This window comes from Bombina bombina, chromosome 4 (genome assembly GCF_027579735.1).
Source record: "Bombina bombina isolate aBomBom1 chromosome 4, aBomBom1.pri, whole genome shotgun sequence".
NCBI classification, from domain to species: domain Eukaryota; kingdom Metazoa; phylum Chordata; class Amphibia; order Anura; family Bombinatoridae; genus Bombina; species Bombina bombina.
In genome coordinates, this window is record NC_069502.1 from 236,204,273 (window position 1) to 236,222,846 (window position 18,574).

Genomic DNA, 18,574 nt, shown 5'->3' on the forward strand with positions numbered 1-18,574 from the left:
AACCAGTTACTCGCCGTATCTACCACAAGGTGTGGAGGACATACTTATTCTGGTGTGAAGAGCGTGCAAGGATCTTATCTTTTCTCCAGGATGGGCTAGGGAAGGGCCTTTCTACTAGTTCCCTGAGGAGACCGATTTCGGTCCTGTCGGTTTTATTGCACAAGAGAATGGCTGAGCTTCCAGCCGTGCAGTCCTTTGTTAAGGCTCTGATTAGGATCAGACCTGTGTTTAGTTCTGGGGCTCCTCCTTGGAGCCTAAATCTTCTTCTTCGGGTTTTGCAACAGGTTCCGTTTGAGCCTCTGCATTCCGTTGAGATTTAATTGTTATCTTGGAAGGTTCTCTTTTTTTTTGGCTTTTGCCTCTGTGCGCAGAGTTTTTGAGATATCTGCTTTGCAATGTGAACCCCCTTATCTGATATTTCATGCAGATAAGGCAGTTTTACGTACTAAATTAGGTTTTCTTCCTAAGGTTGTGTCAGATCGCAACATCAATCAGGAGATTGTGGTTCCTTCCTTGTGTCCTAATCCTTCTTCATCGAAGGAACGCTTACTTCACAATTTGGATGTGGTTCGCGCCTTGAAGTTCTATCTTCATGCTACTAAGGAGTTTAGACAATCTTCATCTTTGTTTGTTGTCTATTCGGGGAAGCATAAGGGGCAGAAGACTACTTCCCTATCTTTTTCATTAAGGAGTGTCATCCGCTTAGCTTACGAGACAGCAGGACATCGTCCTCCTGAGAAAATAACAGCTCATTCCACTAGAGCAGTGGCTTCCTCTTGGGCCTTTAAGAATGAGGCCTCTATGGATCCGATTTGTAAGGCAGCTACCTGGTTCTCCTTACATACTTTTTAAAAATGTTTACAAGTTTCGGGAGAGAGGTTTTCCAGGCTGTGGTACCCTCGGAATAGGGTCCGCCTCTTCCTTTTTGTTTCCTCCTGTTATTCATTCACTGTCCTCCGGAGCTTGGGTATAGTTTTCCCAAAAGTTAGGAATGAAGCCATGGACTCTCCCTATCTTAGAAAGAAAAACATAATTTATGCTTACCAGATAAATTCCTTTCCTTCCGGATAGGGAGAGTCCACGGCCCCGTCCTTTTTTTTTTCTTGTCTATATGCGGTCCCCTATTATTTATTTTTTCTTCTGGCACCATTTTATACCCTAATGTTTCTCCTACTTTTCCTTGTTCCCTCGGCAGAAAGACTGGGGTAATGAGGAAGTGGGAGGGATATTTAAGCCTTTGGCTGGGGTGTCTTTGCCTCCTCCTGGTGGCTAGGTGTTGTATTTCCCAACAGTAAGGAATGAAGCCGTAGACTCTCCCTATCTGGAAAGAAAGGAATATATCTGGTAAGCATAATTTATGTTTTTATGAGAGTAGGAATAGATGTTTTCAAACTTTCTAAGTTTACGTTGGTGTTTTGCTTAAAAGGTCTCTAGTTTGTATCTGTGGAAAATGTAATTTCTTCTGCTGTAATTTTTAACTATTTGATTCAATGTATAAATAATATAGAAGTAAAGTAATATGTTTATATTGAGTAGCTGACCTGAATTTGCAGAGTTTTCCTTTTTGTGTGTGTCCAGAACAAGGAGAGTAGTAAAACAAGTGCAAAAGGGGTTATAAAACACAATGGAGGTATGGGTGATAGAAGACATGTACTGTGCACTCGCACTCTAATTTAGCTGTGGTAATATTTGTGCACCCCTAAATGTTATGCAGCACAGAAAATCAATCACTAGCCCCTGTTGTGAAATGACTTCTATTAGTTTTTAACCCATCTTTTCCTTTACAGTATCTCACAAAAGTGAGTACACCCCTCACATTTTTGTAAATATTTTATTTTCATGTGACAACACTCAAGAAATTACACTTTGCTACATTGTAAAGTAGTGAGTGTAGCAAGGCACTGGTCATCTTTGAGGTGTGTTTGAGGTAATTATCATGTTGGAATACTGCCCTGTGGCCCACTCTCCGACGGTGTGGGATCATGCTCTGCCTTAGTATGTCACAGTACATGTTCCCTGAATTAAATGTATCTCCCCAGTGCCGGTAGTACTCATGCAGGCCCAGACCATGACACTCCCATCGCCATGCTTGACTGTAGGCAAGGCACACTTGTCTTTGTACTCCTCACCTGGTTGCCGCCACACACGCTTGACACCATCTGAACCAAATAAGTTTATCTTGGTCTCAGGACATGGTTCCAGTAATCCATGTCCCTAGTATACTTGTCTTCAGCAAACTATTTGCGGGCTTTCTTGTGCATCATCTTTAGAAGAGTCTTTCTTCTGGGAAGACAGCCATGCAGACAAATTTGATCTAGTGTGCGGCATATGGTCTGAGCACTGACAGGCTGACCCCTTCAACCTCTGCAGCAATGCTGGCAGCACTCATACGTCTATTTTCCAAAGACAGCCTCTGGATATGACGCTGAGCACGTGCACTCAACTTCTTTGGTCGACCATGACGAGGCCTGTTCTGTGTGGAACCTGTCCTATGAAACCGCTGTATGGTCCTGCCCACCGTTCTGCAGCTCAGTTTCAGGGTCTTGACAATCTTCTTATAGCCTAGGCCATCTTTATGTAGAACAACAATTCTTTTTTTCAGATCCTCAGAGAGTTCTTTGCCATGAGGTGCCATGTTGAACTTCCAGTGACCAGTATGAGTGAGTGTGAGAGTGATAACACCAAATTTAACACACCTGCTCCCCATTCACACCTGAGACCTTGTTACACTAGCGAGTCACATGACACCAGGGAAGGAAAATGGCTAATTGGGCCCAATTTGGACATTTCCACTTAGGGGTGTACTCACTTTTGTTGCCAACGGTTTAGACATTAATGGCTGTGTGTTGAGTTATTTTGAGGGGACAGCAAATTTACACTGTTATACAGGCTGTACACTCACTACTTTACATTGAAGCAAAGTGTTATTTCTTCAGTGTAGTCACATGAAAAGATATAATAAAATATTTACACAAATGTGAGTGGTTTACTCACTCTTGTGAGATACTGTATGTAAGCTAGGCATAGTACTGCTCAGGTGCCGCTCTTTGAATCACTGTATGCAGAGCTGATGAAATGGCCGACTTGCAAGCGCTTCCATATAATATCAGACTCTTCAGTGAAAGATTTCCAAATTGGCTAGTTTATTTTTACTTCCTTTCTGATTGTACATATGGGTAAATGAGATCTTGGGACATTCATGAGTTGTATAATTAACAGTTGTCGTAATTGCAGTAAGGAGATTATTATGGTTTCTGTCAAAACAAAAGATTTTCAATTATTTCATCTGTAGAAAGCTTAAAGGGACAGTCTAGTTGGAATTAGACTTTCATGATTCAGATAGGCATTGCAATTTTAAACAAATTTCTAATTTACTTTTAGCATCAAATTTGCTTTGTTCTCTTTGTATTCTTAGTTCAAAGCTAAACCTAGGTATGCTCATATGCTAATTTCTAAGTCCTTGAAGACCGCCTCTTAGTTGAATGCATTTTGACAGCTTTTCATAGCTAGAGAGCGTTAGTTCACGTGTGCCATATTGCTAACATCATGCTCGTGGAGTTACCTAGGAGTCTGCACTGATTGGCTATAATGCAAGTCTGTCAAAAGAACTGAAATAAGGGGACAGTCTGCAGAGGCTTAGATACAAGGTAATCATAGAGGTAAAAAGTATATTAATATAACCGTGTTGGTTATGCAAAACTGGGGAATGGGTAATAAAGGGTTTATCTATCTTGTTAAACAATAAAAATTCTTGAGTAGACTGTCACTTTAATGAAATATATCACATGAACATCTCCAGGTTAAAAAAAAGCAAGATTTTTCCTCAAAATCTCTTCAGTAGCCACACATCTTACTGTAAAGGAACTTTAAGCATCTAATCAGGATGCTAACTCAAAGACTTGCAAGGCAGCATGCACCTAGCATGTACATTTTCCCTCTTCAGTTTAAGGAAATTTACTATGAAATCACAGAAAAGCAAAGGTTGTACTCAACACTGATAAAGCTGATTGCCTGTGTTATATTTTCTTTTTTGCTTTTTACTGTTATTTGGCAACTCTTGTAAGTGATTTAGCACATGGGTAGCATAAGTCTTTCAAGTGAAAGTTGCTCTGTTTATGGGATTGCTTACTCCGTCAGAGCAGTGATCAAGGGTAAGCTGTTGCTTGGTGACACACTTGGACCTCTGCAAGTTTTTTTTTTTTTTTTTTTTTTTTTGCCTTTCATTTGACTTTTTGAAAAATAGATTTTACAAACCCTAGTTCCAATACCCCCCCTCCTCTTAACTTCATATATAGTAAGATCTGTTTTGATAACCATAGTTATGATTAATATTTGTGCTCTCAAAAACACTATTAAATCTTTAACTTATTATTTTCTACCACATCTCAATTTTAACTTTTTAAATGTGTTAAAGGAATAGTTTAGTCAAAACTAAACTTTCATGATTCAGATAGAGCAGGTAATTTTAAGCAGCCTTCTAATTTACTACTATTATCAATATGTATTTGTTCTCTTGCTATCTTTATTTGAATGTAAGCTTAGAAGCCGGCCCATTTTTGGTTCAGAACCTGGGTAGCACTTGTTGTTTGGTGGCTAAATTTAGACACCAATCAAAAAGTGCTACCCAGATGCTAAACCAAAAATGGGCTGGCTCTTAAGCTTACATTCTTGCTTTTTCAAATAAAGATACCAAGAGAACAAATAAAAATTGATAATAGAAGAAAATTAGAAATTTGCTTAAAATTGCTGCTCTGTCTGAATCATGAAAGTTTAATTTTGACTAGACTATTCCTTTAACTTAACGTTAGCAGTTCAGGAAAATCATAACACATTTTGTTTACATATCAGAAACCATCTTTCTTTAGTGTTCCTCTGAAGTGAACTTGTTTTTTTAGGTTGTAAGGTAACTTTTTTCTTTATTGCATTACTGGAATAACGGGACTACGCCACATGTTATGTCCTAATATTGAAAAGCTATATAAAACATAGGGTCAGAAGGGGATTTTTTTTATTTTAGGGCTGTTGACCAAATGTCCCAACTTTCATGTGTCTTGCAAGATCCCAAATGAGAACGCGAAGACCATCTCCCACCTATAGTAATGTGTAAGCTCTACCTGTTTACCTGTTTTAACACATTTGCTTTACAGTACAGATGGCTGAAACCTTTTTTTTTATTCTTTTATTTTTTTTTATTTTTTTTTTATGGTACAACCCGTATGGTTGAATTTCTTTGAAATGAAACCCCAGTCATTAAAGCGCTGTCCCAAATTTCCTAAATTATTTTTTTTAAAGTATATAGGATGTAGCTTAGAACCTTGGACTTGAGATTATTCCACCGCTATGCAGATTTGACATAGAAGTATATTTTTTACATTACTTGAACAAATTGAGCATTAAAGCTTGCGATTTAATACATTTTTGTGCAGCATGATTTGGTTTTGCAAATGTTTGGCACTGCATGATTTTGTTATCCCTTCTTCTGTTTCCTTACATTTTATTTCAATAATTGTGAAATCTTTCAGAATACTTTGATTTTCTCTCTGCATCACTTTTTTTTTTTATTTTTTTTTTATTTTTGTTTTTACCCCTTTTCCTTCTCTCTACCTCTCAGCGTTCAGAACGCTCTTTTCCAGCTGCAGTTTTGGCGACTTTACGTCTGCTTTCTCTCTGCAGGCTACTCACCGTAAGTCTTCTTGTCCCTGCAGGGACCTTTTACTGATTTTCATTTATTTTTGTGAGTAGTTAGCTTTTGTAGTCTGGAAGACAAATGATTTGTGTGTGTGTGTGTGTGCTTGTGTTTGTGAGTGTACCATCATGCTTTAAAAGAGTATTATATTACTGACTGATGACAAGTAAAACATTTTAGAATTTTGCTTGCTCTTCTGAGTTTTGGACAACCATATGGATCAAAGGAAACAGGCCTGGATTGTTATGAAGTGTACTCAGACATACATTCATTCCTATGAACTCCCTGTTGAGCCACTTTCTTAGTTCATCTATGAAAGTGTACAATTCTACTTTTAAGATACAACCCTATCAAATTCACCATCTCACTAAGTTAAGGTCTTTTTTTTTTTGTTTACATTTTTGATGAATTCTACACAAAAAGGATTCCACTGATCTAAAAATACATGCTATAGTAGATCCATTTAGCTTTAGATTCTGGCATGTTTCTTATATTTCCTTCTATATTACCAGGAAATCTGGTCAAACACAGTATGCTTGTTTAAAAGCAAGTCTGTATATTTAATGCACAACTTAATGCTTTAAGATGTCCCGTTTCTGTCACAGGAGCAAATGCCAATGCAAACTTCGCCCAGTTTGACAACTTTCCCAAGTCCTCAAGCACCGATTTTGGAGCCTTCAATTCAACTCCCCATAGTGCAGTGGCCAGCAAAACCGCCGTGAACAAACCGACACAGCCCACAACGGATAAATATGCAGCGCTTGCTGATCTAGACAATGTCTTCAGCGTTCCACAAAGTAAGAAAGTGTTACTGTAAGCCTCAGCTAGCAACAATGTAGAAGAGGGCTTACATTGGGACATGAGTGTGATACAAATGTGTTTGTCTGTGTCTGCACTAGGCATAATTTACTTCATACTCTTGATTACCCGTATATTTTTAAAAGCAGCGAGACTTCTTGAGATGAATTAGTCCACTGTCATCTAGTAGTTTCTCCAGTGGTTATACATTTTTCATGTCATACATGTAATTTGTTTATTATTTTTTTATGGTTATTATTTATAAGTAACCTGTAAAGTGAGGCCAAATTACAATATTTATGTTATTAGAAAATAAAATCACCAATGCCAAGTTTCCTCTCGAAATCTCCTGGAGGCCTTCTTTGGTTTTAGATAAACCCAAGAAATGTGGTTCACTATTTGCTTCAGGAAACCGGGATCTGCACCAATTTGAGAATGCATAGTTTCTTTGGTAAATTAATAATGTCAAGTTGTTAAATTATTAGCTATTTTTACTTTACGCTAAATAGGGAAATATAGGCCTACATACAAAGTGTTGTTTTCTTTTAATTCCCTGATAGTAACAGAATTTTTTTTTTATAAAGGGACATAAAATCCAAAATGTAACTTTTAGGATTCTGATACTTGAAAAGAAAAAAATGAGGGAATTCTAATTATAAAAATGTATCTAGTTTACGTTGGTAGCTTTTTTTTTTTTTTTTGCAACTTCACTCCATTCACTGAGAACATACTGAATTAAAGTGAATGTAAATTTTGATGCCCGGTTTTTCAAACTTCAATTAAAAACAGGGGCACTTAATTCATCAAAATTTACATTTCACTCCTGTTGTGAAAAAAAAACTTACCTTTTAAACTTCACAGCAGCTCCAGCTTCCTCCACCCGTTTTAAAGCCTCTTCCTGGGTCTAAAATGAGGCATCTGGCTTCCTCCAATCACAGCGTTGAATCAGACACTGATTCCCTGGGGGGTGAAGCTGTGATTGGAGGATGACCTATCAATCATTTCTGACATCAGAAATGGCTTGTGAGACCGGAGGAAGCTGGAGCTGCTGTGAAGTTTAAAAGCTAAGTATTTTTTCACAACAGGAGTGAAATGTAAATTTTGATGAATTAAAGTGCCCCTGTTTTTAATCAAAGTTTTAAAAACCGGGCACTTTAGCATCAAAATTTACATTCACTTCATGTTTCATTGCAGTTACCAAGACACTGAATCATGAAAGTTGAATTTTGACTTTAATGTCCCTTGATGTTTATGGAGATTTTTGTTGCTAGCTGGTAGTAAAGTTTGCTATTTAAACTGCATTAAGGCCTAGTATCTTAAGGCATCCAATGTTCTTCAAGTTATACTTTACAATAGTTATTTCAACTCACAACTCCTTGATAGATGAATATTTTCTGTTAGGTGCTTTACTTTTTAACTTAGAAAAATGTTTTAAAATATCAGGTTCTAAATGAGAAAACAGAATCTAGATTTCACATTCAGCAAAAATCTAGCATGTTCTTTAGGAGAATGTGAGGAGGTACTTTACAGGTATTGCGGAGGAAATCATGTAGTGATCTTCAAGTAGATATTGCAAAGAGAAAACAAAGACTGTGTGACTGATTAAAATATTAAGATAGGGACGCAGGCTTCACTGTAAGTCACAGGCACAATGCAGTGAAATTCTGAGCTAGTTTGCTTACCAAATTTTGCATAATTATTGTAAAATTAATTGGTTTTAGTGATCATATTGGATCTCATGCTTAACCGTATATTCTGTAGTATTGCTGATTATGTCCCACAGCAGAGCAAGCACAATGTCCACTAGTATAGGTACTGTTTAGCTAATTTAGTAGCAGTGTTGCAGTTACATTGCTATCCTTGTTGAATTAACTTATGTCATAAATAGAATTGTTCCCCATTAAAAATGTTTACTTTGAAAACTGGGACCACACAAGGGAGTGCTGTCATATTTTCGTACATATTAAAATAGTAATTCATTATTAGTTGCTGTAGCTTCTCTAATATAATGATTTGACTTTTTATTGCTGCAAATGTGGTATTAGAAGAGCTAAAATCACACATTCCACAGAGTAATTAAAGTCCTGTAATTGTGTGAGATTACTGCATTCCATATTTGATCACTGTCTCTGCTAATATTTTTCAGCTGGTGGTCAAGGAGGCAGTTTCGGCAGTACAGCAGCCCCTGCATCATCTGGACCAGCTGTGCCCACTCATTTAGACAAGTATGCAGAGTTTTTGTCTTTACCCACACAACCTCTAGTAGCAGAAATCTAAACTTATCATTTGGTGTTATTGGAAGCCTAACTTCAGCTATATAGGTCTGAACATATTTTGAGTTTAATATTTACAAGAGATATAAGGTCTTCGATTTTTGAAGTGATAGCAAAACATATGTGTGTGTGTGTGTGTGTATATATATATATATATATATATATATATGTATATATGTGTATATATGTATATATATATATATATATATATGTGTGTATATATATATGTGTGTATATATATATTTCTTCTGTTATGTGTGATCAGTCCACGGGTCATCATTACTTCTGAGATATAACTCCTCCCCAACAGGAAATGCAAGAGGATTCACCCAGCAGAGCTGCATATAGCTCCTCCCCTCTACGTCAGTCTCAGTCATTCTCTTGCACCCAACGACTAGATAGGATGTGTGAGAGGACTATGGTGATTATACTTAGTTTTTATGACTTCAATCAAAAGTTTGTTATTTTAAAATAGCACCGGAGCGTGTTATTACTTCTCTGGCAGAGTTTGAGGAAGAATCTGACAGAGATTTTTTACTATGATTTTAACCGGAGTCGTTAAGATCATATTGCTGTTCTCGACCATCTGAGGGAGGTAAAGGCTTCAGATCAGGGGACAGCGGGCAGATGAATCTGCATTGAGGTATGTGGCAGTTTTTATTTTCTGAATGGAATTGATGAGAAAAGCCTGCCATACCGTTAAAATGACATGTATGTATACACTTCAGTATTCTGGGGATGGTATTTCACCGGAACTACTGTGTTAAGGTCACTAATCCTTTTAATAACTATTCTCATGTTAAACGTTTTTGCTGGAATGTAGAATCGTTTACATTGCTGAGGTACTGTGTGAATAAATGTTTGGGCATTATTTTCCACTTGGCAGTTTTTTGCTTTAATTGTGACAGTTTCGTTTCTCTTCACTGCTGTGTGGGAGAGGGAGGGGCCGTTTTTGGCGCTCTTTGCTACGCATCAAAAAATTCCAGTCAGCTACTTTTATATGTCCTGCATGATCCGGTTCATCTCTGACAGATCTCAGGGGTCTTCAAACTTCTTTGAAGGGAGGTAAATTCTCTCAGCAGAGCTGTGAGAATTCTTATAGTGACTGTGTATAAAAAACGTTGTTTTGTTTTCTTATGTACAAATTTAATTAGTGTTGTTTTTTACTAATGGGAACAAACCTTTGCTAAAAGTTGTGTTGTTTTAAAATTTGATGCAATAACTGTTTTTCAGTTCATTATTTCAACTGTCATTTAATCGTTAGTACCTCTTTGAGGCACAGTACGTTTTTTGCTAAAAAAGATTATAACCAAGTTGTAAGTTTTTTGCTAGTGTGTTAAACATGTCTGACTCAGAGGAAGATATCTGTGTCATTTGTTCCAATGCCAAGGTGGAGCCCAATAGAAATTTATGTACTAACTGTATTGATGCTACTTTAAATAAAAGTCAATCTGTACAATGTGAACAAATTTCACCAAACAGCGAGGGGAGAGTTATGCCGACTAACTCGCCTCACGCGACAGTACCTGCATCTCCCGCCCGGGAGGTGCGTGATATTTTGGCGCCTAGTACATCTGGGCGGCCATTACAGATAACATTACAAGATATGGCTACTGTTATGACTGAAGTTTTGTCTAAATTACCTGAACTAAGAGGCAAGCGTGATCACTCTGGGGTGAGAACAGAGTGCGCTGACAATGCTAGGGCCATGTCTGATACTGCGTCACAGCTCGCAGAGCATGAGGACGGAGAGCTTCATTCTGTGGGTGACGGTTCTGATCCAAACAGATTGGACTCAGATATTTCAAATTTTAAATTTAAATTGGAGAACCTCCGTGTACTACTAGGGGAGGTCTTAGCAGCTCTCAACGATTGTAACACTGTTGCAATACCAGAGAAACTGTGTAGGTTGGATAAATACTTTGCGGTACCGGCGAGTACTGACGTTTTTCCTATACCTAAGAGACTAACTGAAATTGTTACTAAGGAGTGGGATAGACCCGGTGTGCCGTTCTCACCCCCTCCAATATTTAGAAAGATGTTTCCAATAGACGCCACCACTCGGGACTTATGGCAAATGGTCCCCAAGGTGGAGGGAGCAGTTTCTACTTTAGCTAAGCGTACCACTATCCCGGTGGAGGATAGCTGTGCTTTCTCAGATCCAATGGATAAAAAATTAGAGGGTTACCTTAAGAAAATGTTTGTTCAACAAGGTTTTATATTACAACCCCTTGCATGTATCGCGCCGATTACGGCTGCGGCAGCATTTTGGATTGAGTCGCTTGAAGAGAACCTTAGTTCCTCTACGCTAGACGACATTACGGACAGGCTTAGAGTCCTTAAACTAGCTAATTCTTTCATTTCGGAGGCCGTAGTACATTTAACCAAACTTACGGCTAAGAACTCAGGATTCGCCATACAGGCACGCAGGGCACTGTGGCTAAAATCCTGGTCAGCTGATGTTACTTCTAAGTCCAAATTACTTAATATACCTTTCAAGGGGCAGTCCTTATTCGGGCCCGGTTTGAAAGAAATTATCGCTGACATTACGGGAGGTAAGGGCCACGCCCTACCTCAAGACAAGGCCAAAGCTAAGGCTAGACAGTCTAATTTTCGTCCCTTTCGGAATTTCAAAACAGGAGCAGCATCAACCTCCACTGCACCAAAACAGGAAGGAGCTGTTGCTCGTTACAGGCAAGGCTGGAAGCCTAACCAGTCCTGGAACAAAAGCAAGCAGGCCAGGAAACCTGCTGCTGCCCCAAAGACAGCATGAACCGAGAGCCCCCGATCCGGGACCGGATCTAGTAGGGGGCAGACTCTCTCTCTTCGCCCAGGCCTGGGCAAGAGATGTTCAGGATCCCTGGGCACTAGAGATCATATCTCAGGGATACCTTCTAGACTTCAAATTATCTCCCCCAAGAGGGAGATTTCATCTGTCAAGGTTGTCAACAAACCAGATAAAGAAAGAAGCGTTTCTACGCTGCGTACAAGATCTGTTAACAATGGGAGTGATCCATCCGGTTCCGTGGTCGGAACAAGGACAAGGGTTCTACTCAAACCTGTTTGTGGTTCCCAAAAAAGAGGGAACTTTCAGGCCAATCTTAGATTTAAAGACTCTAAACAAATTCCTAAGAGTTCCATCGTTCAAAATGGAAACTATTCGGACAATTTTACCCATGATCCAAGAGGGTCAGTACATGACCACAGTGGATTTAAAGGATGCTTACCTTCACATACCGATCCACAAAGATCATCACCGGTATCTAAGGTTTGCCTTCTTAGACAGGCACTACCAGTTTGTAGCTCTTCCATTCGGATTGGCTACGGCTCCAAGAATCTTCACAAAGGTTCTGGGTGCCCTTCTAGCGGTACTAAGACCGCGAGGGATTTCGGTAGCTCCGTACCTAGACGACATTCTAATACAAGCTTCAAGCTTTCAAACTGCCAAGTCTCATACAGAGTTAGTTCTGGCATTTCTAAGGTCGCATGGATGGAAAGTGAACGAAAAGAAGAGTTCTCTCTTTCCTCTCACAAGAGTTCCATTCTTGGGGACTCTTATAGATTCTGTAGAAATGAAGATTTACCTGACAGAAGACAGGTTAACAAAACTTCAAAATGCATGCCGCGTCCTTCATTCCATTCAACACCCGTCAGTAGCTCAATGCATGGAGGTGATCGGCTTAATGGTAGCGGCAATGGACATAGTACCTTTTGCTCGCCTACACCTCAGACCGCTGCAACTATGCATGCTAAGTCAGTGGAATGGGGATTACTCAGATTTGTCCCCTACTCTGAATCTGAATCAAGAGACCAGAAATTCTCTTCTATGGTGGCTTCATCGGCCACACCTGTCCAGGGGAATGCCATTCAGCAGGCCAGACTGGACAATTGTAACAACAGACGCCAGCCTACTAGATTGGGGCGCTGTCTGGAATTCTCTGAAGGCTCAGGGACTATGGAATCAGGAGGAGAGTCTCCTTCCAATAAACATTCTGGAATTGAGAGCAGTTCTCAATGCCCTTCTGGCTTGGCCCCAGTTAACAACTCGGGGGTTCATCAGGTTTCAGTCGGACAACATCACGACTGTAGCTTACATCAACCATCAGGGAGGGACAAGAAGCTCCCTAGCAATGATGGAAGTATCAAAGATAATTCGCTGGGCAGAGTCTCACTCTTGCCACCTGTCAGCAATCCACATCCCGGGAGTGGAGAACTGGGAGGCGGATTTCTTGAGTCGCCAGACTTTTCATCCGGGGGAGTGGGAACTTCATCCGGAGGTCTTTGCCCAAATACTTCGACGTTGGGGCAAACCAGAGATAGATCTCATGGCGTCTCGCCAGAACGCCAAACTTCCTCGCTACGGGTCCAGATCCAGGGATCCGGGAGCAGTTCTGATAGATGCTTTGACAGCACCTTAGAACTTCAGGATGGCTTATGTGTTTCCACCCTTCCCGCTGCTTCCTCGATTGATTGCCAAAATCAAACAGGAGAGAGCATCAGTAATTCTAATAGCACCTGCTTGGCCACGCAGGACTTGGTATGCAGATCTAGTGGACATGTCATCCTGTCCGCCTTGGTCTCTACCTCTAAGACAGGACCTTCTGATACAGGGTCCATTCAAACATCAAAATCTAACTTCTCTGAAGCTGACTGCTTGGAAATTGAACGCTTGATTTTATCAAAACGTGGTTTTTCTGAGTCGGTTATTGATACCCTGATTCAGGCTAGGAAGCCTGTTACCAGAAGGATTTACCATAAAATATGGCGGAAATACCTATACTGGTGCGAATCCAAAGGTTACTCCTGGAGTAAGGTTAGGATCGCTAGGATATTGTCTTTTCTACAAGAAGGTTTAGAAAAGGGTTTATCAGCTAGTTCATTAAAGGGACAGATTTCAGCTCTGTCCATCTTGTTACACAGACGTCTGTCAGAAAATCCAGACGTCCAGTCCTTTTGTCAGGCTTTAGCTAGGATCAAGCCTGTGTTTAAAGCTGTTGCTCCACCATGGAGTTTAAACTTAGTTCTTAACGTTTTACAGGGTGTTCCGTTTGAACCCCTTCATTCCATTGATATAAAAATGTTATCTTGGAAAGTTCTGTTTTTAATGGCTATTTCCTCGGCTCGAAGAGTCTCTGAGTTATCAGCCTTACATTGTGATTCCCCTTATCTGATTTTTCACTCAGACAAGGTAGTTCTGCGTACTAAACCTGGGTTCTTACCTAAGGTAGTCACTAACAGGAACATTAATCAAGAGATTGTTGTCCCATCCTTGTGTCCAAATCCTTCTTCAAAGAAGGAACGTCTTTTACACAATCTGGATGTAGTTCGTGCCCTCAAGTTCTACTTGCAGGCAACTAAAGATTTTCGCCAAACTTCTTCCTTGTTTGTCGTTTACTCTGGACAGAGGAGAGGTCAAAAAGCTTCTGCTACCTCTCTCTCTTTTTGGCTTCGTAGCATAATACGTTTAGCCTATGAGACTGCTGGACAGCAGCCTCCTGAAAGAATTACAGCTCACTCCACTAGAGCTGTGGCTTCCACTTGGGCCTTTAAGAATGAGGCCTCTGTTGAACAGATTTGCAAGGCTGCAACTTGGTCTTCGCTTCATACTTTTTCCAAATTTTACAAATTTGACACTTTTGCTTCTTCGGAGGCTATTTTTGGGAGAAAGGTTCTTCAGGCAGTGGTTCCTTCTGTATAATGAGCCTGCCTATCCCTCCCGTCATCCGTGTACTTTTGCTTTGGTATTGGTATCCCAGAAGTAATGATGACCCGTGGACTGATCACACATAACAGAAGAAAACATAATTTATGCTTACCTGATAAATTCCTTTCTTCTGTTGTGTGATCAGTCCACGGCCCGCCCTGTTTTAAGGCAGGTAAATATCTTTTAAATTATACTCCAGTCACCACTTCACCCTTGGTTACTCCTTTCTCGTTGTTTCTTGGTCGAATGACTGGGACTGACGTAGAGGGGAGGAGCTATATGCAGCTCTGCTGGGTGAATCCTCTTGCATTTCCTGTTGGGGAGGAGTTATATCCCAGAAGTAATGATGACCCGTGGACTGATCACACAACAGAAGAAAGGAATTTATCAGGTAAGCATAAATTATGTTATGTGTGTATATATATATATATATATATATATATATATATATATATATATATATATATATATATATAAATAATGCACACTCAGGATTTTAGGGAAAAGAGTCAGCTTTAATAGATGACGTTTCAGGGAACCCAAGTCCCTTTCTTCAGATCAAAAAACTGTTGATCTGAAGAAAGGGACTTGGGTTCCCTGAAACATCATCTATTAAAGCTGACTCTTTTCACTAAAATCCTCAAGGTGCATTATTTTTGAGAACTATTCTATTGTCTATATTTGCACCCAGGTAGCTGCACCAGGAGGGAGGATTCATTCTAGCTGGAATTTTGATAGATAGATAGATAGATAGATATAGATAGATCTAAGGAAAAAATAAAGCACTTGCTGGTCTTCAGTCAACAGGTAAATTCATTTATTGTGATGTGACGTTTCGGGGTGAACAAGCCCCTTCCTCTGGCTAGGGGAAAGGGCTTTTTCCCACCGAAACATCACAATAAATTTTGTATTTTAAGTATTTCTGGGAAAAAGCAAGCGGGGAGTCTTACCTAGATGTGCTAATTTCCTATGCAAATATCTACATTAATTTAATTTTGAGACATGGAGGATTTAAATTTCAGTTTTTTATCTCCGCCCATAATTTTAATGTATGTGTGTGTGTATATGTGTATATATACATATATACATATATATATATATATATATATATATATATATATTTATATACACACTCACTATTTATATATAAATATATATATATATATATATATATATATATATACACACACATACACATATCTATCTATCTATATACATACATACAGACACACATATCTAGTTATCTATCTATATACATACACACACACATATATATTACAAATAAAAAGGTCCATGCAATTTAACGCCATACGTAATATTAAGTGCAAATACTGGATTGGCAGTCACAGGTTTATTTATATATATTCATAGGGAATTTGCACTCTCATCAAAAATATAATGCGCCAGGTTGTCAGGGTCTGAGGAAGGAGGAAGGGGACAGTTGACTCCCTGAAACGTCACTTTTCACAATAAATCATGGTTTGTTGAAAGTCCAGTGAGTGCGGTTCTCTAACTTGGAGATATATATATATATATATATATAATATAAAAACAAAAGTTGCAAGGTGTGCGCACTCACCAAAAGATCAGCAGCTGCCATGGTGCTCTTAGAATAACAGATCCAAGGAAAAAATAAAGCACTAGACGAAACAGGCCGTCTAGTGAGTGATTTCTGGTTTGCTGCAATAATCCTGTTTAAAAGGATCGCTGTGTTAAAACATTATTTTGAAACAAAAAAACTGAGAATTTGCATATCTTACCCAGAATTCTCTTGTGCATTGGTAACATTGTATATTAAGTATTTCTGGGAAAAGCAAGCGGGGAATCTTGTTTAGATGTGCTAATTTCCTATGCAAATATTTACATTTTTATATATATATATATATATATATATTTTGTGGCTCACCCTTTGTCTTTTAGTCTGAGAATTCTGTGTAGTGTCTTTGCTTCTCCTCTGTAGAGTATGGTAGTATTTAGAAATCAAAGATGATTGACTTCTGTGTGGTGCCAGTTAAGGTATTTCTTTTCAAGAAATAAAATCTCCCTGTTAGAAAGGGGTTGAGTAACAGGCTTCCCCTCTCAGGGGTGTGGTAGATGCCTTTTAATGAAATAAATAAATGAAGCAAATGCCAGTGATTAGTGAAAATAAAATCTCCTTTATTTTAGCACAAAAACAAACCAGTGTTTGTGCTGGAGAATTAAAAGTCTCTCGGTGGTGTTAGGTAAAAACTTTGTGCAGAAATTTGGGGTATTTCACTTCCCAAACAGGCTGTGATGGTTGTCGCCTTGATTATGCACAAACAGTGCAGAGGATTCCTTGAAGATTTTTGTCTCCAGATGGTGTAAAGATTAAGGTTTATGCAAGATTTTGGGGTATTTTCCTTCCCAAACAGGCTGTGATGGTTGTTGTCCTGAACTTACATAAACATTATAGAGGATTCCTTGATGATCCCTGTTGGTTTCTCTTTTTTTTGCAAAAAGTAAAAAGTTCAGTTTTTTACTTTGAGGAAAATAACGATCCCTGAAGGTTCCTGTGTGGGTTGTAGAAGAAGTGAGGTGTTTTGTAACCTCCACATGTCTTTCCTGTCTTAGGATGGCATTGGATCGTTATTTTCCTCAAAGTAAAAAACTGAACTTTTTACTTTTTGCAAAAAAAGAGAAACCAACAGGGATCATCAAGGAATCCTCTATACTGTTTATGTAAATTCAGGACAACAACCTTCACAGCCTGTTTGGGAAGGAAAATACCCCAAAATCTTGCATAAACCTTAATCTTTACACCATCTGGAGACAAAAATCTTCAAGGAATCCTCTGCACTGTTTGTGCATAATCAAGGCGACAACCATCACAGCCTGTTTGGGAAGTTAAATACCCCAAATTTCTGCACAAAGTTTTTACCTAACACCATCGAGAGACTTTTAATTCACCAGTTATTTTCCTCAAAATAAAAAACGGAACTTTTTACTTTTTGAAAAAAAAGAGAAACCAACAGGGATCATCAAGGAATTCTCTATACTGTTTATGTAAGTTCAGGACAACAACCATCACAGCCTGTTTGGGAAGGAAAATACCCCAAAATCTTGCATAAACCTTAATGTGAAGGTAAAGTTTTTGGTTTTTGCAGCCTGTATTCTATTCCTCATCTAATATATAGTATGATCGCAACTTTTTTTTTTTTTTTTATATATATATATTATAGTTATAAATACACTTTATATTTACATTCCCGGCCGTTACTAGCTCCGCCCTCCATGTATTTCCGGATAATGCCTTTATTACTTCAAATGCGCGTTCCCGATTGCCGGAACAATTGCACATGCGCACCATTCCCCATACAATCGATTTGCGCCTGCGTGACCCAAAAAATGTTATGCCTAAAGCGCAGGCGTCAATCGTTGCAACATTGTATTCAATGACTAGCTATCAATGATAGTATTCAATGCCGGTGACGCTGAAATTTGCGCTGGTTTGGTATCCTATATACGAGCGTAACCTAGAAGTTACGCTCGTATATTTCTGCCGTCGCCCGTAGTTTTTTGGGCCATAGGCAGGTATACCAAACCAGCGCAGTTTGGTATCCAATATACAGTGTAAGGACTTACGTGGCGAAAATGGAGAAATCTTACTCCATTTTCACCTCGCCACAAAAAGCAGCCGTAGTAAGCCTTACGCTGTCTATTGGAGCCTCGTAACTCCCTAAACTAGCTACAAAATAAACCTAACGCATGCGCAATGTCTATCTACCTGTCAACCACGATCCCCCGCTGCAATCCCTAATAAAGTATTTAACCCCTAAACCGCCGCTCCCGGACCCCGCCGCCATCTACATTAACTACCCCCTAATGTGATCCCCCTACACCGTCGCCAACAATATTGAACTACCCCCTAAAGTGAGCCCCTTACACCGCCGACATCTACCTTACCTACCCACTAAAGTGAGCCCCTTACACCGCCGCCATCTACCTTACCTACACCCTAATGTGAGCTCCTACCCCGCCGCCATCTATTTTAAAATTATTAACCCCTAATTTAATCCCCCTACCCCGTCGCCACCTATAATAAATTAATTAACCCCTAATCTAATCCCCCTACCACGCCGCCACCTATATTAA

General features: G+C 39.2%; 1 protein-coding gene across 6 annotated transcripts in view; it reads left to right on the plus strand.

Annotated features, from left to right (window-relative positions):
* The window catches only part of AGFG1 (ArfGAP with FG repeats 1), a gene marked incomplete in the record, with an annotated part of 358,154 nt that overhangs the window by 233,828 nt on the left and 105,752 nt on the right, over positions 1 to 18,574 (plus strand). For 3 of the 6 annotated variants that reach the window (XM_053709849.1, XM_053709847.1, XM_053709848.1), the window contains 1 exon segment: positions 8,631 to 8,709. In XM_053709849.1, coding sequence (XP_053565824.1) covers positions 8,631 to 8,709 — 79 coding nt within the window. 6 annotated transcript variants of the gene reach the window in all.